The sequence below is a fragment of the Stenella coeruleoalba genome (genome assembly GCF_951394435.1).
Source record: "Stenella coeruleoalba genome assembly, chromosome: 8".
Lineage (NCBI taxonomy): Eukaryota > Metazoa > Chordata > Mammalia > Artiodactyla > Delphinidae > Stenella > Stenella coeruleoalba.
The window spans coordinates 26,698,659-26,724,088 of record NC_137154.1 but is presented as its reverse complement, the minus strand read 5'-3'; the positions used below and the strand labels follow the sequence as shown (position 1 = coordinate 26,724,088).

General features: G+C 37.2%; 1 protein-coding gene across 2 annotated transcripts in view; it reads left to right on the top strand.

Annotated features, from left to right (window-relative positions):
• The window catches only part of DNAJC24 (DnaJ heat shock protein family (Hsp40) member C24), a 60,997-nt gene that overhangs the window by 22,686 nt on the left and 12,881 nt on the right, over nucleotides 1-25,430 (top strand). For both annotated transcript variants that reach the window (XM_079930697.1, XM_079930696.1), the window contains exon 3: nucleotides 22,229-22,367. In XM_079930697.1, the coding sequence (XP_079786823.1) occupies nucleotides 22,229-22,367 (139 nt within the window). The remainder of the gene's footprint in view (nucleotides 1-22,228; nucleotides 22,368-25,430) is intronic.

Genomic DNA, 25,430 nt, shown 5'->3' with positions numbered 1-25,430 from the left:
TGTGGTTTGTGGTGTCCCAAAACAATTACAACAATAGCATCAAAGATCACTGATCAGGCTTCTCTGGTGGCGCAGTCGTTGGGAGTCCGCCTGCCGGTGCAGGGGACACGGGTTCGTGCCCTGGTCCGGGAGGATCCCGCGTGCCGCGGAGCGGCTGCCCGTGGGCCGTGGCCGCTGGGCCTGCGTGTCCGGAGCCTGTGCTCCGCGGCGGGAGGGGCCGCAGCGGTGAGGGGCCCGCGTACCGCAAAAAAAAAAAAAAAAAGATCACTGATCACAGATCATTATAACGAGTACAATAATAATGAAAAAGTTTGAAATGTTGAAAGAATTACCAAAATGTGATACAGAGACACAAAGTGAGCAAATGCTGCTTGAAAAATGGTGCTGAGACTTGTTCAACACAGGGTCACCACAAACCTTTAATTTGTAGAAAGCATAATATCTGTGAAGCACAGCAAAATGAAGCTCAATAAAATGAGATATGCTTGTATATAAATTCTAAAATGTGGTTTCATAAGGAAGTTTATGTATAGCATAGTCATTCAGAGTCCTGGCTTTGTATCACTTTGCCCTGCCTTTGAGTCTCACTTGTGCCATTTATGATTTGTGTGACCCAAGAGGAGTGACTTAACCTCTCTGAGCCTCAGTTCCCTTATCTGTAAAAATTGAGATAAAGATTTTTCTTATTCTTCTTTTCTTTTTTCATAAAGATTAAGTGAAATAATGTAAAGCATTTAGCCAGTGTCTTGCATGTAGTTCCTTATTATAATTTATCACCATCACCAGAAATTGTGTACAGGATGCTGTTAGAGAACCATGAAGGGCCATATAAAAATATTGCATGATGATATCAAATTTAGTTATCAGTGTTCAGCAAAAAAAAAATGCAAATTTAGTTATCAGTGTTCAGCAAAAAAAAAAAAAAGAAAAAAATTAAAATGGTAAAATTATATTTTGGTTGTGTGCTTTTTATCATGTGTTCATTACTGTATATGTTATGCACTTATATATACAGATTGCTGTGTAGAGTTGTACTCATGAAAATTCAAATATTACACTTAATGGAAAATTTAAAGATTTTCAAGAGTAGTTTTGATTAAATGGCATTTTCACATTGCCTTTGAACCTTGACACCTAAGAAAACTCTTCTGTAAGTGTTCAGTTAGAGAAATTAGTGCTGTATTGGGAAATTAGTACTATTACCAGACTGCGGAAACGGGAGAGCAGGGTTGCACAACAAGTTTTGCTTGTAGTTTGTGAAAGAGAAATGACCCCCCCCCACCCCCCACACACACCAGGTTGCTATATTGTAGGGAAAGAAGGTCAAGGGCCAGTAAGTGTGGGAACATACCCTGCCCACACTGGCCTCAGTCCCTCATTCTAATGTAACAGGATGGGTCTCCTCTGCACAGCTGGGTGTTAGACTCATTTTCAGCTTTCATGTTTTCTAGTCCAATAACCTGTTTATTCTTCCTCCAGGCATTCCCTCCCTGATGTGTGTAACCACCTTAAGCCAAATAAGGTTATCAGAATGAAAGTTTATTTCCAGGATACTTTCCAGAATAGGTGAAATACCCTTGGAGCAGAAGCAGCCCTATCCTTTGTCCTTGATTATCTGTTTTCCCTTCAGTTTTGTCCTGGAATTCTTTACTATCTTGTTAACTCTTCGATGCTTTTAAGAGTTATATATATACACGCACACACACACACACACACACACACACACATACATATTTATCCAGATTTTTTATCCAGTTGTTTTCAATGGAAAGATTGGTTTGAATAAGCAAGTCCACCACCAATGGAAACAAGAAGCAGTCTTCCCATTCTTCCATTCCTTCCCATTCAATAGGAGGAAGTCCACTTTCCATTAAGGTACAGCTCAAAATAACTCCTTCCTGAAAGTCTCACCTTATGTGTTCCATTGATACATTGTAACTCTGTTGTCCCACTGACCACATTCTGTCTTTACCGTAATTACTTATGCCTATGGCTGCCTCTCAGCTAAATGTAGTTTTTGAAGGCAGGAGTCCTGTCTGTAATTTTTCTGTCCTTGGTAGCACCAACTCTGTGTACTTTGTATAATAGACTCTCTCTACATGCATTGGTTGATTGCACTGGATTTTGCTGAAATAGAATAGGATTAAGAAGGGAGTTGTCTCCTGTTATTTTGTCCTCTCTATGTTGGTTGCAGTACTGTTCTCCCTTTTCTGTTATTCCTTATGGGTTCAGTGATGATGTTAGATGGTCCTTGATCCATGTGAACTGATGACAAAATAGAGCCACAGCATGTGAAGTGATTTGACCTGTGGCCATCTTTGAGCCGATGTTTTGTCTATAGCTGTCCTCGGAGGCTGTCCAGCTGTTACAGTTCATTTTTAATAGTTTAGCCAAGACTGTAGAACCTTTAGTGCTTTAGGTTTTCAATAGTCTGAAGACATAGTTTTGAGAACTTTAAATATGTTGAGAGGAGAATATTGAGACCAAGAAGAATAAATGTATTGCTACTTAAAGGACAGTATCTGAAAAACAAAATAGGGAATATAAGTGTATAGTTCTCAGTTTATTAAGTTAAAGGATACTTTTCTTAGGAAGGAGGAATTAATAGTCATTAAAATTGTAAGACTAAGAAAGGTTTTTTAAAAAGCCTTAGTTACCCATTTTAATGCATCTTTTAGTTTGGACACGACTGCTTCATAATCACAGTGGCCCTTGCATACTATCTTGTAATTTAAAAAATTATTTAAAAATAATGTGGCACATTATTCTACAATCTTAGTATTGGGCTTTTAGAAAGTCAGTGTTAAAATGAGCTTCAGGTGGTGAAGTACTCAACTGGAACACTTGTTGCGTAATAAGAAAGGCCAGAAAAGCTAAGTATTTAATCATGTTTTGTTTTAGCCATGATCTTCTCAGGTGTATTAAGCAAATTTTAGGATTTACTCTTATAATGGACTTTCTGCATCTAGAACTCCCTCAAATTCTATGACTATCTAGATATCCCTGACTGAACTGCGAATGCCATCTTACACACATACTACTTACACACATACTAAGCCACTAAAACATCTGAAATAAATTATATATTAAGATATACCTGTTGCTTTGTTGTCTTGTGTTAAAATGTGTGAAGATACCAGAAATGTAAAGGTTAAATCACTCATGGTCTGCCATATGATTGACTGTGATCTCCCTGGAAGCTAAGTAAATCTTATAAATTTAATTATTGTTGAAAGAGTTGTTCCTTTTTCAAGCTAAGTAAACTACCACTAAGGTCACTAAAAATCTGAGGACATTTCTTGAACTGTTTTTTTCCTCTTTTGATAAGGTTATGAAAAGGTGATAGCCGTAACATAATATTAATAAGGCCCATTTAATATTTACTTATTTATTAACAAGTAAATATTAATATTTACTTAGGCTTAGAAAAAGATTAGAAATGGGGGTCTATGTGACAGATGCTTAAATATTTAAAAGCTATAAGTCAAGCTAACATAATATTAAATAAGTTCTTTTATCTTGAAAAATATATTTTCATGACAAATATCCCTTCATATTGACCTGGAAAGCCAGGATTGCATGTAGAGTGTTTGGAGTTCCATGCCTTAATGCAGCAGGGCAGAGGAAGCCACCACTGTCCTGCCTCCTTCTCTTCCCACACCCGCCCAGGGTCCTTACTGTGGTCTACACTCCTATGACTTGAGGCTGTTTGGGCAGTGAATTCCTGTGTCCTAAGCCCCTAGAAGGAGGGGGGTAAGGCATGGCTATGGTTGGAAGAAGGGCGTAGAATCCTCATGGCCAATATTCTTAGCTAAGGATTTCCTGGGGTGTGGCAGGAGAGAAGGAGGGGAGAGAGAGCTCTCAAAAGTGATGGGTGTAAATTAATTGTAATATATATATTATTATACAGTCAGTTCTTCTTATTTGCTGTGGTTATGTTCTTTAAAGTTGCCACAAACACAGAATTAGCAAACACTGAAACATTGCTCATAGGGGAAATACAGGGTTAGGTTCCTGTGAGCCTCTGGTCACAATATTTTCAGCAAGTGATCAGTACATAACCTTGTTTTATGTATGCTTCTGCTTAAAGACACTTTAATATACGTTGTTGATTCATTAATGTTGAACTCAGGGCCAACAGCACTGTAACTCATGCCTGAAAGAAGAAGCTTATCTAAAATATGTATTTCCCCCCGTAAGGCACATCATAGGTTTCTGGTACATAGGAACACTAGACAGCACTTAATGCTCTATGCTTGAGGATCATTTTAAACAGTAAAAAATGACAACGAAAAACAAAGTATGAAAAATGTGGCACTAAATAATCTGTAAAAAGGTCACTTATTTACATGCAGTATGAGAGCTGAAACATGAAATCCTTGTTTGACCTCAGCTGGGAACGTGCATGTTAGATGATTCAAAATTTTTACCACTCTGTGCATCTCTGTGAATGACTGTGAGAGCATTATAAGTGTTGTTTTGGGGGTTACAAGTAAATTTTAGCAAGTAGGTGAATTTGCAAATATAGAATCCTTGAATAATGAACATCTCTTGCATTTATTAATTTACGTTGGAGGTCTTACAATGACCTTCCTCTCATGCCACCCTCATTTAAAAAAATTTAAATTGTATTCAGAATGTGTTCACTCACATTATGTCATTTGAGTTTAGCAAAACACTGTGAGGTGTATGGACAGATAATTTATTCATTAAAGATTTATTGCGGGTCTTACAGGCACTGTGCTAGGTGCTGCAGATATAGTTCATGGTAATATGATGGACAAAGGTTCTTACTTTCATAAGTAGCTTGTAGTTTAGCAAGCTTTCTCTCCATTTTTCAGGTGAAGAAATCTTGTACAACTGAATAACTTTTCTAGGGTCACATGACTAGCAATAACAAACCCAGAATGAGAGTTCAGTTTTTCATATTTTATGGTTAGGCCTGCTCCAGTTCCCTTTTTTCCTCTGTCTTGAATTCTCCCTTTTCACTAGCTTTTCCCACTCATCCAGTAAAACGTCTTCTGAAAACATTCCCCTTTGGCCTTGGCTACTCTGTCTCTCCGCTCTTCTACCTTGCCACACATTCCTTGACTACCATCTACTTGCTTCTCACCCCTCTCTCACTACTGCCCTTCTTCTCAATGGTGCCTACTAAAATGGCCCATGTCCCCCTACTTACCATATTCTGTGGGTTTACTACTGTCACAGGTCTTTTATCTGCCTTAGAACTTTCTTCCCTGGGCTTCTCTGGATCCTGTTTCCCGGTTACCTTGTTGCTCACTGCTCTGTTTTCTTTTCTAGCATCTTTTCCTTTATCTGATGTAAATGTTACTGTCCTTCAGAGTTTTATCTTTCTTACTCTATCACCAACTCTTGTCTTAATCTAAGGCTTAGGTTCTTTTAGAGGTTTTAATCCCTCAATTGTACACAAAATTGTGTGTGTATTTCCTTTCCCCCAGCTTTTTATCAGATTCACGGAGGAGTTCAGAACTCAAAAAGTTGAGAAGGACTGCTCTCTGCGTATTCCTGTAGCTTTATCTGCTTCACAGGTGCCTTCCAAGTCTATGTCCCCAGGCTCCCACCTTTCCCCTTGTCTGTCTCCTGTCTTCCTCCTGAGCATTGTTCACAGAGTTCCTCAGAAGTGTTGCAGGAGGACTGCAGTAGTTTCCTTTTTGCAGTTCTGCCTACCTATTCTCCATACCCCTTCCATCCCACCATCAGGTTAGATTTTTTTTTGTCTTTGAAACAAGTAAGTAAAGTTTTAAGTAGGGAAAAGTCCATGTTTTTTTTAGCATACTAAAAAGTTCCTTTATGGTCTAAGCTCAATCTGGCTTTTCAACTTCATCTCATAACTTTCCCTACTCACTGGTTCTTTTACTCATTTCCACCGTAGCTTACAGTTCTGCTATTCGTAACTCTAATATCCATCTTAGTACTCTCCTGTCTTGTATTTGCTGTTTCTCTCTGCACGTAATGCCTTTCCCCTTCCACCCTTCCACAGTTCCTCCACAGGCCGACTCCTATTCATCCTTCAAAACCCAGTCAAAAAAAAAAAAAAAAAAAAAAAACAAAAAAAACCCAGTCAAGTGTCTTTATTAAGAAACCTCCCGAAATTTATTCTAAGTTAACAACTTTTTCATGCTGTCATCTTTTCTTAGCACCTCATCCTTCCCATTATAATTAATTGTTTACCTATCTGCACTCCCCCGCTAGACTCTGAGTCCATCAAGGGCAGGGATCCTGGTTTTTGTCCATCATGGATCCTCATTGGCTAGCACGGTATCTGATTTGTAGTAAAGTGGTTAATGAGCCTTTTTTGAATGGATAAACACACTTTTGGGCTGCCAGTCTTGAACATGGATTATATTTTCCCTATCTGAATTAGAAAACCATGAAGATGTTTTTAAAATCATGTTTCAACAGTTTACGGTTGCATAAAGTGGTACATGAGGTGTTGACTGCTTCTTTAGGCAATATTTTACTAAGCATTAGGTGGCAGTAGTGAGTTGTACTTGACTTTACCTTTGTAATTGTTTTTTTCAATCCTTCATAATTTTAATATATTGTCAAAGCGTAAAGGACACAATTGTAGTAATTTTATACCTAACTTTTTGTAACATAATCTTGTTTTAAGCTAGTAAGTGTCATACAGAAAATGAAACAAAACTCAGCCATGTCAGTCAGTGTGTATCTCTCTTGGTACCTAAACTGTACGCAGATTCATTAGAGAATCACTACTGCACCATCTTAACGGCACTTCCTCACCAGCTCTTTAATGGCTGCTTCATAATAACAGTGATTTGCAATAAGGAAAACCAAAAAGTATCTCAGAGGATGTGTGTTTTCTCAGTGTCCCAAGAAGCTTACTTAGACCTTTATCTCAGAAATACTATATTATATTCATTGAATTTAACTACAGTTATTAAATGCTTTCTTTTTACTCATCAGTTTTTATCAGACTAAGGTCACTTCTCTTGTTTATGGAGTTTCATTTTAGGCAAATTTCCCTCGCCATTAGGTGGTTAGAATTAAGAAGAATTGCCACTACCTCTCCAGCCTTTATGCATTTAATCCCACCATTAATTTTTGAACACTTCTTTATGAAAATGGGAATTTTATTCCCATTGTAGTTTATAAGGGTTAAATCAATGGAAGTTACATTTTATTAAAGGAAAATTTGTACATTTTAAGTTTAGGGGAGCATTTCTGCAAGTAAAAGAAATAGATAACTTTTAGAGGAAACAGTCTTAGTGTTGATTCAAATATGAGGTAGGTAATGTAAATCTGTGACATTCTCATATCTTCTTTTCTATCTTGGGTAAAGTACTTGAGGGAATTCAATGCACGTGTACTAGTATTGTTAATGTGGCAGAATGATCAATTAATAAAAGAAGAGCATGAAAGCGTTGACAGAACACACTACCTAATTAGTACCTGATGGCCTTGATGGCTTACAGAGTGGGGCTCAGAGTTGCTGCAGGAAAGCGGCTCTGTAGGATCTGTAGGTGTATGTGACCACTCTTATTTAGCAAGAATAAGTTTGGCATTGGTTCTTTAAGTCCTTAATTATACAAAAACCGTGTCTTCCCTGACCCCAGAGGGTAGATGAAGTTAGCCAGCATACTGCTTCTAATTATCATCGGGCGATATTGGAGGCAGAGTGTTAAGCTTGGAATTCTCTGTGTAGCTCATGTTGAGTACGTCATCAAAAACTTGTTTGATACGATTTTTGGGGGGTGGGGGCAATCTGGTTTACACTTAAATTGGATATAATGTAACCTATTGCTTAAGATTAAAAATCTTATGTACAAAGAGGAAGAGGTTGTATTACACTTGCATATAGCCAACAAAAGAAAAGGCATGTGACTAGCAAACGATTTGATTCAAGATTGTATGTTAGAGTTAGTAAATCTCACATTTCAAAGTATATTACAGAGGTTGATCTTGGTAATGAAAGGTTTTGCCATGAATTAAATTACCCAGCCACGTATCATCCTACTTCTTACATTTCTTCATTTCTGTGAATCCAGTTCCTGCAGTCTACCTCTCAATTCTTTTATTTGAAAAACATCAGTACCTCCTGTAAATATTTCATGGCTTTGCTTCCCTTCAATGTTTTTCAGTCTCTTCCCTCGCTTATGCTTGCTTTTCCTCTTATTCCTTCTGCTCCTCTTCTGTCTCCCTCCCCCTTCGCCGGCACTTCTTTCTCCACCACCCCCTCTCTTCCCCTTCCTCTGCCTTTCCCTATCCTCCTACTCCCCTCCTCCTTCCTCTTCTTCTTTTTCCTCCTTTTTTACCCCATTTTCTTGGAACTGCCAATAATCTCAGAATGAGTCTCTTAACGTGGTTTCAAAGGAAATCATTGTTATAGTGACATTTAGCAGAGATTTTAAAGCAGCTATGATCAGACCAAAAGGTCTCTTAAAAAATATTAATGGTGTTAAAATAACTCTTTTGAAGATTAGAGGCAATCATTAGCAAGTCTGGTAGATGTACACTTCCTCATACTGTTCTGTCAATTTGGCTGCTACATAATCACACTGAAGCTTTACAGTAAGGCTTTCTCTGGGGACTGTGGGACTGTGTTATATGTAGGATCCTATTATATCAATAAATAAATTCACAGGACTTTTCACAATGAATGCCTTAGTAAGGTCTGTTATGTTATGGAACTAAATTTTGAGCTCAAGAAGAGCATATACTTTTTGTTTATATACTCTTTCACATTCTTAGCTATTCACCAACATTCCCAAAGTAACTGAGGAAGGTTCATTTTTATAGATACTTAAAAATCACAAATGTGTTTTAAAATTAATTAATATATGTGTATGTATATATGCTATGCATGAGTGTGTCTATCATACCTGTCCAGAATAAGCAAATCCACAGACACAGAAAGTAGATTGGTTGGGGGATAGGAGGAAAGAGAAATAGCAAATGACTGCTAATGGATGCAGGATTTCTTTAGTGGGTGGTGAAAATGTTCTGAAATTAGTGATATAGTTGCACAAACAATTCTGTGAATATTCTAAAACCACTGAATTGTAGACTTTTAATGGGTGAATCTTTTGGTATATGAATTATAGCTCAATAGAGTTTTTTTTTTTTAGAAAGTCAGTTCTGTGAAAAATGCCATTGGTAATTCGTTAGGGATTGCATTGAATCTGTAGATTGCAGATTGCCTTGGGTAGTATGGTCATTTTAACAATATTGATTCTTCCAATCCAAGAATATCTTTTCATCTGTTTGTGTCCTCTTCAGTTTCTTTCATCAGTGTTTTACAGTTTTCAGTGTACAGGTCTTTTGCATCCTTAGGTAGGTTTATTCCTAGATTTTTTTTTTTTTTGCTGGCCTTTTTTTTTTTTTGCGCGGGCTTTTCACTGTTGTGGCCTCTCCCATTGCGGAGCACAGGCTCCGGACGCGCAGGTTCAGCGGCCATGGCTCACGGGCCCAGCCGCTCCGCAGCATGCGGAACCCTCCCGGACTGGGGCACGAACCCATGTCCCCGCATCAGTAGGCGGACTCTCAACCACTGCGCCACCAGGGAAGCCCCTCCTAGATATTTTATTCTTTTTGATGTGATGGTAAATTTGATTGTTTAAATTTCTCTTTCTGATAGTTCATTGTTAGTATATAGAAATGAAACAGATTTCTGTGTATTAATTTTGTGTCCTGCAACTTTACCAAATTCACTGATGAGCTCTAGTAGTTTTCTGGTGGCATCTTTTGGATTTTCTATGTATAGTATAATGTCATCTGCAAACAGTGACAGTTGTACTTCTTCCTTTCCAGTTTGGATTTCTTTTATTTGTTTTTCTTCTCTGATTGCCATGGCTAGGACTTCCAAAACTACGTTGAATAAAAGTGGCAAGAGTGGGCATCCTTGTCTTGTTCCTGATCTTAGAGGGAATGCTTTCAGCTTTTCACCTTTCAGTATGATGTTAGCTGTGGGTTTGTCATATGTGGCCTTTATTATGTTGAGGTATGTTACCTCTACGCCCACTTTCCAAAGAGTTTTTTGTTCATCATAAAATGGATGCTGAATTTTATCAAAAGCTTTTTCTGCATTTACCCACTCATTTACAGTCAATTAATTTATGACCAAGGAAGCAAGAATATACAATGGAGAAAAGACAGTTTCTTCAATAAGTGGTGCTGGGAAAACTGGACAGCTACATGTAAAAGAATGAAATAAGAACATTCTTTAACACCATATACAGAACTAAACTCAAAATGGATTAAACACCTAATGTAAAATTGGGTACTATAAAACTCCTAGAGGAAAACATAGGCAGAACACTCTGACATAAATTGCAGCAATATTTTTTTGGATCTGTCTTCTAGAGTAATGGAAACAAAAGCAAAATAAACAAATGGGACTTAATTAAACTTAAATGCTTTTGCACAGCAAAGAAAACCATAAACAAAATGAAAAGACAACCTATGGAATGGGAGAAAATATTTGCAAATGATGCAACTGACAAGGGATTAATTTCCAAAATATATAAACACCTCATACAGCTCAATATCAAAAAATCAAACAACCCAATCAAAACATGGGCAGGAGACCTAAGTAGACATTTCTCCAAAGAAGACGTCCAGATGGCCAACAGGCACATGAAAAGGTGCTCTATCAACATCACTAATTATTACAGAAATGTGAATCAGGACCACAGTGAAGGGCTTCCCTGGTAGTGCAGTGGGTAAGAATCCACCTGCCAAGGCAGGGGACACAGGTTCAAGCCCTGGTCTGGAAAGATCTCACATGCCACGGAGCAACTAAGCCCGTGTGCCACAACTACTGAAGGCTGCGTGCCTAGAGCCCATGCTCCGCAACAAGAGAAGCCACCGCTATGAGAAGCCCATGCACCGCAACAAAGAGTAGCCCCTGCTTGCTGCAGCCAGACAAAAGCCCGCGTGCAGCAACGAAGACCCAAAGCAACCAAAAACAAATAAATAAAATAAAATAAATTCATTTAAAAAAAAAAAACCCACAATGAAGTATCACCTCACACTGGTCAGAATGGCCATCATCAAAAAGTCTACAAATAATAAATGCTGGAGAGGGTGTGGAGAAAAAGGAACCTTCCTACACTGTTGATGGGAAAGTAAGTTGGTACAGCCACTATGGAGAACAGTAGGGAGGTTCCTTAAAAAACTAAAAATAAAGTGAACCATATGAACCAGCTATTTCACTCCTGGGCATATATCCAGAAAAGATGAAAACTGTAATTGGAAAAGATACATGCACCCCTATGTTCATAGCAGCACTATTCATAGCCAAGACATGGAAAACAACCTAAATGTCCATTGACAGAGGAATGGATAAAGAAGATGTTGTGTGTGTGTGTGTGTGTGTGTGTGTGTGTGTGTGTGTGTGTATATATATGTGTGTATATATATATATATATATATACACATATATATATGTAACATGGAATATTACTCAGCCATGAAAAAGAATGAAATAATGCCATTTGAAGCAACATGGATGGACCTAGAGATTATCATACTAAGTGAAGTAAGTCAGACAGAGAAAGACAAGTATAATATGATATAACTTATATGTGGAATCTAAAAGAATGATACAAATGAACTTATTTGCAAACAGAAATAGACTCACAGACATAGAAAACAAACTTGTGGTTACCAAAGGGGACAGGGTAGGGGTGATAAATTAGGAGTTCGGGATTAACAAATACACACTACTATATATAAAATAGGTAAACAACAAGAACCTACTATATAGCACAGGAAACTATGTTCCATATCTTGTAATAACCTATAATGGAGAAGAATCTGAAAAAGAATATATATGTGTGTGTGTGTGTGTGTGTGTGTGTGTGTGTATATATCTGAATCACTTTGCTGTACACCTGAAACTAACATAACATTGTAAATCAAGTATACTTCAATAAAATTAAAAAAAAAAGCCAGGGTTTGGTAGAATGGGAGAAAATTAAAATCACAAGTTTATATCTGAAAAACCAATAATTTTTGAAAAGGAGAGTGGCTATATTAACTTTGAATCCTAATAATTTCACTTAAATTAATTATAATAATACAGTCCTACTCTGTAAGATTAGCTGTGCCTTAGTCACACAAATTCTTGTGTCTGACCCTTAAAATATATACTTCAACATATTATTCATTTGAATAATATTACTTGATATTTTGTCTTTCAGTTTCTTCAAATATAAAACAACTTTTTAAGAGGTCTGCTAATTACAAGCTATCAATAAACATAGGTAATTCAGCATTTAAAAAAAAAACAGGTATAGAAAGATACATACTTTGAGGGAGGTGGGGATAGCAATGAACCAGGGAAGATTATTTTGGGAAAGGAGATGTCCTTGTGGGGGGGCGTTGTTTGTTTTGGTTTTGTTTTTTAAATATATCAACTTAGGAATTTCTAGTTTTTCAAAGTGATGGAAAGTTAGGGTTTAATATGTATAATTGTACTATCTGTTCTGATTGATGATCCAAGGACAGTCTTTTTCCCCCTTGTTGTATAGTGCGTTTGAGAGGTTAATAACCATTGCCAATTACGGCAAGCAAGACCAAGAAGTGTAGTAGGAAGACTTTCTTGAACCTGAGGAGAATTAGATAAGGTGATTCTGTACTCCTTCCTGGTTTCCTCATCTATTTTCTTTGCAGGTAGACCCTTCTGTAGAAGGCTATTATGGAAGTTTGTTGTGTTGCAAAATGGCAGAGAGAAACTGCTCTCCTACAACCCTAGTTCTTTACTAGTTGCCTAAGAGACCCCGTTGTCTCCATCCTTAACTTCTAGAAACCTCAGAGGCCCAGTGGTGGGGAGCACTCATGCCCTTGGCCTCTTTCCTTCCAGCCACACTTGATTCTTCTTTTCTGGTGGGTGGTGGCAGAATGGGGTTTACAGGCAGAAATTCAGGCATCCCACTTGTGTCAGATGTGGAAGGAAAGTGAGGTCTCAGATATGAGCCTTGGTCTCTGCAGCAGGTAATCAGGACTCTACCAGTTCACTTCAGGTGGGGCAGCGGGTGTTACACTACAGGACCTCTTAGGATCTGGGGCATATTTTGGAGGAGTTTTGAGGGGAGATTGGAAGAGAGACGAGCATAAGACGGTGCTATGTGAGAGAAGGAGATGAAAAGGTAGAGTTGGGAGAGGCTTCGGCAGTGTTGGTGAGGGCCACCTGTCATAGTGTTTAAAGAATAAGAACAAAGAGATGGAGTTATTTGGAATTAATTTTTCTTTTTTAATTGGGGTATAGTTGCTTTGGAATTAACTTTTATTGACTGAACTGTAGTTCTTTTGAGAGGAGAGACAATGATGTGATAAGCACTTTAGGGAAAAGGTCCTTGGTTTTTATAAAATTATCAAAGATTAAGAATCTAATTTTCATGAAATATTTTAATGGAGCCTATATTTAATACTTTGATAAATCAAAAGCAGTTCTTCACCAGTAAAAATGTTGGGGAATGCTATTTTAGTTGTCACATATTACTGTGGTCATATTTACTAATGCCTATTGCATAATTCTGTCAACTTGACCTTTTCAATTTTATTTCACAACTGAGGTCCAAAGAAATGAGTTTTTATTATCTTTAGAGGTGATGAGTGCCTCAAAATGTAGTGATGACTGGACTCACAAAAGCATGGGAAGTCTAAATAAAAATGACCCACAATAAGCTTTTATTCAGTGTTTATATGTTTGCTGCATTTTGAAGTCCCTCAGTAGTATTCTGCATTATAATCTGTTTGGAAATGTGTATCTACTGTGATATTATGGAAATTCAGCATTGGTCCTATTGGGGCTTGGCAAGAGATACAGATACGGTTAAGATACAGTGTTGCACATATACAAAACTAGTGTGATGCCCTCTGACTAGGGATATTAAACACACCCTCATGGAAGAGGTACATTTGAACTAGTGGAGGATGTTCCATTGGAGACAACAGCGTAAGTAAGACATGGAAACAGAGAGGTATGAATGTTCAAGGGTGATATCTGAAGGTCTAGTCTAGAATGTGTAGAATGACTAGACTGACATAGATGGCATATCTATAAGACTTGTAATAGATAAAGCTTGAATGGTAGGTTGGGTTCTTTTATTGGAGGACTTTACTTGTAAGGATTAAATATGACTCATTTATTATGAAATATGTGGACAATTAAAATTTTTGAGGTGGAGAATAACATGGTCAGGGTTTTAAGTTAAGGCGAGTGAATTTGGAAGCAGGTAGATGCACTGGAGAGCTGTTAGAAGATGAATGCTGGAGACTAGGTAGGAGCTACTGTTGGTTTGAACTAGGTTTGTCATTAGGAATAGAAAGAACATTATGTAGGTAGAATCTACAAAATTTGGTGCTTAATGGGATGAGAAAAAGGGAGGTTACCCTGATATTGTAGCTTGGATTATTAGGAAATGTATTTTTCTTTCATGCATTCATTCAGCATTTATTAAGCTCGGTGGTGATCTTAACAGACAAGGAATTCAGCAGGAGAAGGAACTAATTTTAGAGTCTGGATGATAAATTGGGTTTTAGATGTGTTGAACTTGTAGTGCTAATAAGATAGCTCTTAGAAGATATTTGAAATTTGGTTCTGGAATTCAAGAAAGTGTGAAACTAGTGATGAGAGCTAGCATTCTGTTAATGGTACTAAACTCATTGTTAATGTATAGAGAAAAATCAAAGTGCTGTATGCTCAGGGGCCACCTTGGTAGATCAAATAATATCAGCATGATGATGTGGGAATTTTTGTTTAATCAAATTTGCCCGAAGTCCTTTTCATAGTTGTTATTTTTTTTTGCAGTCAGTATTTTTTTAATCAAACAGTATAATCACAAATGTGTAGTAAAGGCTTAATATATGACCTCCTTAACTTTTTGTTTGATTTAACGTTTAAGTAGCAAGCTATTGGTAAAATAAAGCAATATTTCCTTTTAAAAAGGAATGTAAGAAAGGCATTTAAGCAGATCGACCTCTGTTTAGGTCCAATATTACCTTATTGTGTAGTGGTTAATTTACCATAAAACTGTCTTAGGCATTCACTGTAAAGAAATACCATTTCATTTCAATTTTACGTTGCTTAGTGAATAGAAAAGGTTATTTGGAAGTATGATTCATTTGGTAATATAATGAATATATTAATTTTCACTAAAAACTTTTAGAAGTTGCTAGAATTTTCACAATGTATTGTATTATATACTCTTTTCACAATTTACACATACTTCAATTTTCTTTCCCCTTCTAGTAGAAAAACACTTGTCTCTGTGTTTTCTAATAGAGAAACACTTGGCACTTGTGTTAAACCTATCAGTGGACACCATTGCAGTCTTCAGTAGCTGAAGACTCATACAAATTATACCCCCCTCTTTAAAAAAATTCAACAGGTTAAAATACCATTTGCATATTGTTCAGATTTCATCAGCTTCTTCATCACTGAAGTAAGTTGGCATTTGTGCAAACAATGAAATAAAGAGGTTGGCATTTATGATTACTGAACAAAAGATATCAAATATCGAAAAATTTCTGACTTGGTACACTTAATGTAATTTTCTTTGTGGTGTTATAGGTTAACAGTTGCGGAGTGTCACTTTTTTTTTTAGTATTTGGAGGAATGCATCTGTCAAGGGGAAATTTTTATCAAGCACTCATTTTCTAACTTGCAAATAATTCTTTGTTTTAAGCAGTAGAGGCTAACAGTGTGCTTCTCAGACTTTAGCATGCATAATAATTGCCTGGAGAGTTCGGTGAAACAGATTCTGGGGTCCCGCTCTGTAGGTTTGAGATGGGGCCATCTTCTAACGAACTCTCAGATAATGCTGATGCTGCAAATCTGATGACCGCATTTTGAGTTGCACTGAGCTGACACAATGTGACAGTCACTCCAGAATTAGGAATTTTGAAAGCACTTGGATTTACTCTATGGAGAAAATCTAAAATCAAAATAAAATGTTCCATATTGAACAACCCATTGCCATAAAATCTCAGCTAGTCAGAATTAAGAGTCCATAATTAAAATATTAGTTATCAATTAGATTGTAAGTAGATAGCACATACCAATTCTGTTAAAAAATTATTTTCTGTATATCTTTTGTAGTGTCATGAGTGATCCTTTATTTTTGTATCAAGACAGTTTTTTACTCTTTTGTTTGTGTTCATTTTTCTCATCCTCAATAAGTGGCTTGGGGATTTGAAAACCATAGGTCTATATAATTGAATAGTTTTCCCCTCATGTGAGGAAGTTACATAGACCGTAAAGTTGTGAGTGTCAAGTCAATTAAGAATAGTAAAATAGCACTTTGCTAAAACTTTGGAGATAGACAGCTTTGTCCTATTATAATAAAGAATCACAGAGAGATACTCTCTCGGTATTTTTAGTGTTGTGACATATTTATCCTATTTTAATTTTGAATGTACTTTAGTCCTCTACTCAGCAACACTAAACTTTTTTAAATGTTTTAAAGTTTTTGGAGGTTGGCATATGTACTTGAAAGTAAGTAAAACTATATTTCCATAAACTAGGCTGTAATTCAAACTTTTCACTAATTCATATCTGTCTTTTCATTAGTTTTCTATGTTTTCATTTTACTTTTCTCTGTTTAATATTGAAAGAAATTTCTCATTTTCCTTTGTGGCTTAGAAAGATTCATTAAATTCCTTTTAAAACATTTAGCCATATTTGAAGGTATTTTTCTATGAGATATGGTCAACATACACTGAAAAATGCATGGATCTTAAGTATTCAGTTTGGTGAAATTTGATACCATGTTGCTACCACCCCAAACAAGATATAGAACATTTCTGTTTTTCCAGAAAATTCTCTTATGTCCCTTTCTAGTTAACTTATATCCCTATACCCTGTTCCAACCTGGAAACCAACGTTTAACTTTTATCACTATAGTCATCCCTAGGTATTCTTGGGGGATTGGTTCAGGACATCCTGAGGATACCAAAAACCAAGGATGTTCAAGTCCTTTATATAGAATGGCATATCCAGAGATATGGAGGGCCAACTGTATAGATTTAATTTTGCCTGAATTTGGATTTCATATAAATGTAATCATATACTATGTACCCTTTGTTCTTGCTTCTTTTGCTCTACATAATATTTAATTAATTAATTTATTTAGGCCACACCAGGGCATGTGAGATATTAGTTCCCCAACAAGGGATTGAACCCATGCCCCCTACAGTGGAAACGTGAAGTCTTAACCACTGGACCGCCAGGGAAGTCCCAACATAATGTTTTAGACATTCATCTGTGTTATTATTGAGTGTATCATAGTTTTTTTCTTTTATGTTGTTGAATAGTATTCCCCTATGGATATACTATAGTTTATCCATTCTCCTGTTGATAGACAGTTATGGTTCCAGGTTGTGGTTGTTATGAATAAGAGTGTTAGTACACTCTTTGATAAGTCTCTTTGTGGACATACATTTTTATGTTTTATTTCTCTTAGGTAACTATCCAGAAGTGGAATTGCTTGACCACAGAGTAGATATGTGTGTTTGTTTATAACAAATTGCCAAATTGTTTCCTGCCAGCAACATATGAGTGTTCCAGATATTCCATATTCTCATCAGCATTTGGTGTCATCAGTCTTTTTTATTTGAGCTATTCTATTAGGTGTTTAAAAGTATCTCATGATTTAATTTACATTTCCCTGATAATTAATGAAAAGGTTTGAATGTACATTCGTGTGTAATTGTCTATTCATGTCTTCTTTTGAAAAACGTCTGTTCAGGTTTTTCCCCCTGATTTTTAATTAGTATGTCTTTTTACCATCGATTTATAGGATTTTTGTTTGTTTGTTTATTCTGGATACAAGTCCTCTGTTAGATAATTATTTAGCCAGTATTTTTTTTCCCAGACTGTGGCTTGTCTGTTTACTCTCTTAATGGTATCTTTGATGAGCAGAAAATTTTAAAATTTGATGAAGTTCAGTTTATCCATTTTGTTTCATTATAGTTTGTGCTTTTTGTCAAAGCAGTCCCTGCCAAGGGACAAAGATATTCTCTGTGTTCCCTTCTAGAAGCTTTGTGGTTCTGTGTTTTATATTTATATCTATGATTCATCTTGAATTGATTTTTGTGTATGTAATGAGATTGGGATTGAGGTTAATTTTTTTCCACATGGACATCCAGTTGTTTCAACATCATTTGTTCTAGATTGTCCTTTCCCAGTTGAACTGCCTTGGCACCTTTGTTGAAAATCAAGTGACTGTATACATATGTTCTAGTTCTAGACTCTTCTGTTGCACTGTCTATTTTTATATATTTATGCCAGTACTACAGTCTTGATTACCATAGCTTTATATTAAGTCATGAAATCATGTAAGTCCTTCAACTATGTACTTTTTGAAGATTCTTTTGCCTGTTCTAGATCCTTTGTTTTTCCATGTAAATATTTTCATCATCTTGTCTACTTCTTCAGAGTGGCTCACTGGAATTCTATAGGAATTGCATAAAATTTGTGTATCAGTTTAGGAAAGATGGACATGATCTTCCCATCATGAACATATTATTTCTTTGCATTTCTTTCCATTTTTTTGACCTTGAGGCTATTGCAATTGGTAATTTCTTAAACTTTAATTTTCCAATTGTTTGTTGAAAGATTTGCTGATTTCTTAATTTTGAGTTCCTTGTTTCTAGGTGACTTAAGTTCTTCCAATTCCAGCAAAATGCATTTCAGTTTAGTCCTGGTAGCAGATAGAAGTTAAAATAAATGAACTTTGCAACATTGATTTTAGTATATACCTATTCTGTTAATTAAGAGTATCAATATTTTCTATATTTGATTGGTGAGTGTTTTCCTCAGGACTCCCTGCTGTTTGTATGATTTAGCTGGCATTTTTCTAAAGTAAGAAAGCTTATGCTATCTTTTTGTGGCTGTTTCTGGCTCCTCAGTTAGTAAGTCAGACCCTGGAACACAGGATGCTATAGATTTTCTGTCTTTCATTTGGTCATTGAGTGAATGAAGTAGGAATAGCTTTGGGCTCTCAACAGTGGGAAAGTTTGGCTAGTGGGATTCAAAGTGAAGAAGAGCAAAGAATAAGCCTTGATGGGACTTGCTGGTGGTGCAGTGGATAAGAATCCTCCTGCCAGTGCAGGGGACACGGGTTCGAGCCCTGGTCCGGGAAGATCCCACGTGCCGTGGAGCATCTAAGCCCGTGCGCCACAACTACTGAGCCTGCGCGCCTAGAGCCCGTGCTCTGCAACAAGAGAAGTCACTGCAATGAGAAGCCCGCGCTGCAACGGAGAGTAGCCCCCGCTCGCCGCAACTAGAGAAAGCCTGCGTGGAGCAATGAAGACCCAACACAGCCCCCTGAAAAAAAAACCTTAAAAAATAAAATAAAATAAGCCTTGACAACAGAGGAAAATGACTGTGGTCCTTGTGGTGCTAGTGAATGCTTGAGCCTGCTTCTCATGGGAGGGCTCCAATATAGAAATAGTAGGAAAAATTAACGTTCATTGGGATCAGACAGTCTTGGAACCTAGTATTAGAGGCTTGATTTTTGTGTGCAGTAAAGAATCTTTGCATATTTTAAGTTAAGAATGTGCATAATGGACTTCCCTGGTGGCACAGTGGTTAAGAATCCATATGCCATGCAGGGGTCACGGGTTGGAGCCCTTGTCTGGGAAGATCCCACATGCCGTGGAGCAACTAAGCCCGTGTGCCACAACTACTGAGCCTGCGCTCCAGAGCCCGTGAGCCACAACTACTGAGCCCTTGTGCCACAACTACTGAAGCCCGCACGCCTAGAGCCCGTGCTCCGCAACAAGAGAAGCCACCACAGTGAGAAGCCTGCGCACCGCAACGAAGAGTATCCCCCGCTCACTGCAACTAGAGAAAGCCTGTGTGCAGCAATGAAGACCCATTTTTATATATATATATATATATATATATAAATAAATGTACATAATAATGACACCATTTTATTAATAGACCTTTAATTGAAATATCTTTAGAAGTTGTGTCTGTTATATTCTAGTTTTAAACTGTAGATGTATTTAGATTGTGTATAATTTCTTGTGGCTGCTGGAATAAATTACCACAAACTTGGTGGCTTAAAACAACAGAAATTTATTCTTTCACAATTCTGGAGGCTAGAAGTCCAAAATCAGTATAACTGGGCCAAAATCAGAGTATTGGCTGGGCCACCATTCCTCTAGAGGCTCTAGGGGGAGAGTCCATTCCTTGTCTCTTTTAGCATCTGGTGGCTGCCAGCATTCCTTGGCTTACGGTCTCATCACTCCAGTCTTTAAGGCCAATATTTAAAATCTCTCTGCACAGTCTTCACATCACCTTCCCCTCTGTGTGTCACATCTCCCTCTGCCTCTTTCTTATAAAAATTCTTTGATTATATTTAGGACCCACCTGCACAGTTCAGGATAATCTTCCCAATCTTTAACTTAATTCACATCTGCAAAGACCCCTTTTCCAAATGAGGTAACATTTACAGGAACTAGGGATTAGGACCTGATATTTTAGGGGGCTATTATCAGCCTACCACAGAATATTATCTTTTTTAGACCTTCATTTTGTTCTGGAACTTTCTGTCGAAGCAGATTGGACTGAGGATTTTGGTACCCCAAATGACATACTTATTTTCTTGCTATAACTTTCATTTTTTAATTAAAACCTATATCACAGCATAAAATTTATTGCATTCTATTAGCACAACAGAATAGATCTAAAAGCCTCAGATGGTGAATTACTTATTTAAAATAATAGGAAAATACCAAATTAGGGAAAATGATTGAATTGTGCTTTGACTACCATAGAACTGATATATGACTCAAAATTTAGTGATAGCTTTTAGTTTGGGGCAGCCAGGAACTAATTCTTGGTTTTGTAGGGCTTTCTTGGTCTGGTTGGTGTATGATTAGTCCATTGTGTTCTGTTCATTGTACCAAGCACTACTGGTTTCTGTAGTGGCCTATTAGAAATTACCTATCTTCTAGTCTGTACTTCTGTGATACAGCTGCTAGATTAGCATGGTTTCTCTAGGGCCTTACTCAATGTTAGCGGCATTCTGAGATTGTGTTTTCACATGTAAGTATTGATACATCTTAAATGTATACTAGTGGTGTATTTGAGCATGTTGCATGAAATAACATTGATTCATACCAAACTTGTTATACAGAACTTCTTCACATAGTGTTAGAAGATGGGTTAGGTAGAGAACTTAATGTAGCCTACTCTATTTTGGCTTTGGTACATTACGTAATATCCTAGCTTTAAGGATTGCTTAAACCTCAGTATGGGAATAACTTTCATGAGCATCATTTGATAAATCATGGCCTAAAAAAGATGAAACAATAAAGCCTAAGTTTCCTTTTCTTCAGTCATTATATTAATTAGCTTAAATATTTAAATATTAATAGCTGATAGATTTGGGCATAGGAGGAGAAGAAAAGAAATAGTTTCCCAGAGGGAAAATGGAAGCCTGATTCTCTTTGTTTGCCCTGTAATCTTTCTCCCAGCATACATGATGTTCATTAGTTCTTCTGGGCAACCAAATATCACAATAGCCTTTGCTCTGCTAGTGAGGATCACCAGCAGTGTGGAGAAAGTTCAGCATGAAAACAAATGTAAGAAAGATTTACTAACCAATTAATTTGTATTCAAATGTTTTGTTGAGTTCTTTAAAATTGTTTCTTACAAATCTGCCCTGAAATAACCATTTTTCAATACAAATTTGTGTTTGGGGATTTATAACTTTAAAATCTTCAGGGCTGAGCCAGAAGATGAGAAGTGTTTTAATTTAAAGTAATAATTGTGTAATTTCAAAAGAAAAGCTAGTAGTAGTCCATTGTTATGATATCTACAGCCAAGCGTATTGTATAAGGAGAGCTTCATACTCTGTACAGAGTTTGTACTCTTCCTCTGTCAGGTCCTGCTCGTCTGCATGTACCTATTTCTGTTTGTGTTAGTCATCCTCTCTGGGTAAATTGTCCATGAGACCAGTGATTCCATCAGCAAATTATCCAGAAAATGCTGTTTTTGCACATTGTGGCAGATCATGTCACGGGTGGATTTATAGCCACTCCAGTGCTCTAATTAACCTGGCAGTTGTCTCCGGTGCCCAACACTGTTGTTTCGTTGCTTGGCATCTTAGTTTTCATCTTCTCATTACCTTCTCTCTTAACGAAATCTCAGATTTAGAGGTTTTTTTTTAACCTATCCCCCCACCCTCTCTACTCATCACCCCCCCCTCTTGTTTTTGATTGGCAGTATCATCCGGATAAACAAAGTGCAGATGTACCAGCAGGAACAGTGGAGGAATGTATACAGAAGTTCATCGAAGTTGATCAGGCATGGAAAATTCTAGGGAATGAAGAAACAAAAAAAGAGTATGACCTGCAGCGGCATGGTAGGTACTTGTGGTGAGGAGCCCCAGCACATTGGCAGCTCTGTGAAGCACAGTCTGCAGCCATTTCTGGGGGACGCTTTTCAGCATTTGCACCAAGTTGTTATTGCCTCCTTTACTCCTTCCCTCCCGTCACTGTTTTTAATTATGCCCTATTCTTAGTAGCGATTACTATGTATCCATTGAGAAGTCAGCAAAACTACTAGGATGTGGCTTCTTGTGAAGCCATGAAAGCTACTTTTTATAACTAATGAAAAATGCTTAATTACACATTCCTAATTAATACGTTTTTTATGTTTAAAAACTTCTTTTTATTAAATTTAATTATGTACTGATTAAAATTTTCATTGAGTACTTTTAAGACTATATACTGTATAAATGACAATCTATAGGAAGATACTATAAAGGATAACATCTTAAAGCACTCTTTGCTGTCTCTGAACTTGTTTTAGGCTAGGTTTTCATGATTATCTCCAGGATAAACTATATTCTTTGTAAGATTGTTATAAATGATATCTTAGGAACGCACATTTCCTAAGCAATTTTAAAAGTCATTTCTTTTATGCATTTTAGAAAATAGCTTCTTAAAACAGTGACAAGCTCTTGTGAGAAAGAAAGGGACAAATGTAGGTCAGGTTTGTCACACATGGACTGCAGTTACGCGAAGTGATAGGCTGTCTTTCAGCCCTGGCCTTGGGATAGCAGTCCCTCAGCCTTCTATCTGAACCTTCAATATGCACCCTACATGCTAATGGGGGGAGTCGATAATCAGCCACAGCCTGTGGGGAAAACACTCAATTGCACTCTGCCATAGCGCACCAGGCTCAGCATTGACTCACATGTGTTGATAAAAGCTCACTGTCTCTGTACTTGATTATTGAATCTCCTCCCATGCCCTGCACCAGTACACGATCAAACCTAACAAAATGATTGTAAGGCTCCTACTACTAAGGTTATGAAAATTTGATTTGAGAAATAAGGCTTTATTTCTAAGATACAACATTATAGGTTAAAGCCAACAATATATATAGAATATCCATATCTGTTTTCAGAGGGAGTTGTATCAGTAAAATTAAGTCTTTCTTACAGTTAGTGTGTGATTCCTTTGTGGAAAGCCTTCATAAGCAATTTGCTTATGTACTGGGGTATTAGTTTTTAATAGTCACTTTCATAATACTAATCATCTCTAAAGCCCTTCTACTTTTTTAAGACTGATGAACTTAACAGTACTTTTTAAAAAATGTTAAGAAACCAATAAATATAACTTTGCAATGAATTTGGATTAATTTTCAAATATGGCTTGAATATTGGTCCTCCTTCTATTTGGTGCATTTATGTGCATCTTTCCAATGTTGTATTTCTTCTGTAAATTCTTGCACTTCTGGCAAAAGAATGTAGAGGTGGTTTCATTTGAGGATGAATTCTATCCATAGATACATCTTTCTGACCTTGCTTCACATGGTAAAATTTCTGTGAAAGTGTAGAAACTAATAAACATGGATGTATTGTGTGTGAGAAGTTACCTATGTTTCTAAAGTGACCAAGTTCTACTGTAGATGAGAGTCTCTCATGGTGCTTTGCACGTCTTTACCAGTGTTTATTCTGGGGTGCTGATTTGCTTAAGGTGAGGATAATCCACAAAACTGTATCTTAAGGAGTGTAGGGTGTGTACTTGCACTGTCGCTCTGCATTTTTGCCACTCCACAGCTTGGTACTATTAAGAACTTATCAGTGGGCTTCCCTGGTGGCGCAGTGGTTGGGAGTCCGCCTGCCGATGCAGGGGACACGGGTTCGTGCTCCGGTCCGGGAAGATCCCACATGCCGCGGAGCGGCTGGGCCCGTGAGCCATGGCCGCTGAGCCTGTGCGTCCGGAGCCTGTGCTCCGCAGCGGGAGAGGCCACAACAGTGAGAGGCCCGCATACGGCAAAAAAAAAAAAGAACTTATCAGTGAAACTGACTAGAAACCTACTGTCAGACAGAGAAAAGAGGTAGGGAGAGATCAGGAATCAAAAAATATTCTCCCTTGCTAGGATATTGGGTGAGTAAGACCAGAAATGGGAGAAATAGGAAGCAGGGTTAAAAGTGAGCAGTAGAATTACATGAAGGAGGTTTAAGAGATGTTAGAAGAACAAATAACCAACATCTTCAAGCCTTTCTCATTGCCTTTGAGAAGTCTTTGCAAATGTGGATTTCTTTTGAGCTTTGAATCCTTGGTTTAGAGGTTTTAATTGAAGGAGCTCTAGCCTACTGCATCTCAGGAGATTCTTATAACTCATTGACGAGGTCACAACAAAGTTTAGACAAACCAAATACAGTGAGGTTGGGCTTGATTCATGATTCCAATAAATAGGCAGATCTTCTGGGGATTTATATGATGTCTGTCTGCTTTGCATGTTTTTCAGGTGGGTGAGCTTTTCTAGAAGGACAGTAGAAATACAAATTTTCATGACATTTTAGTACCTCAGATCTAAGTACTAAATATTTCCTTCATTACCAGGGGCTCCAAATAGTGAGAATGCTTTGTTTCAGTTTTAAATTGAAATTGGCTTGCTGTTTAGATAAGGAATAGAAGTTTCTTATCCAGATACAACTTGCTGGTTTTAAGCCTTTCATACTAGAGCTATTTCAAAAATCTCATGATAAACCTGGTTTTGTATTGTCATTTCTCTTGATTACCGACATTAATTTTTACTTCTTTACCCATCTTCAATAAATAGCTCCTTGAAAGAAGGAAATGAACTTGAACTTCTAACACTGAGGATTTAGATTTGATAGAAGGAAAAACTTTGAGAGTGATAATTTGTTGAAGACCAGGATAGGTTACCAAGAGAGAGAGTTGTTATAACCAGGTCAAAGCACTCTTTTTTTCTGGGTCAACCCCTGGGGACATGGAAATAGCTTTGTTATACAGAATCCTTTTTGCATGTGGTGATAGTTCATTATAGAACTTTCTTTTCATGGTGTGTGCTTTAAATATGTTTGTTTCCTGCCCTGCATTAACGTATAGTATAAAATAAGTTTGCGTTCTGTATACTTGGAAAGGAGGCAGGAGATGTTTTACTGGCG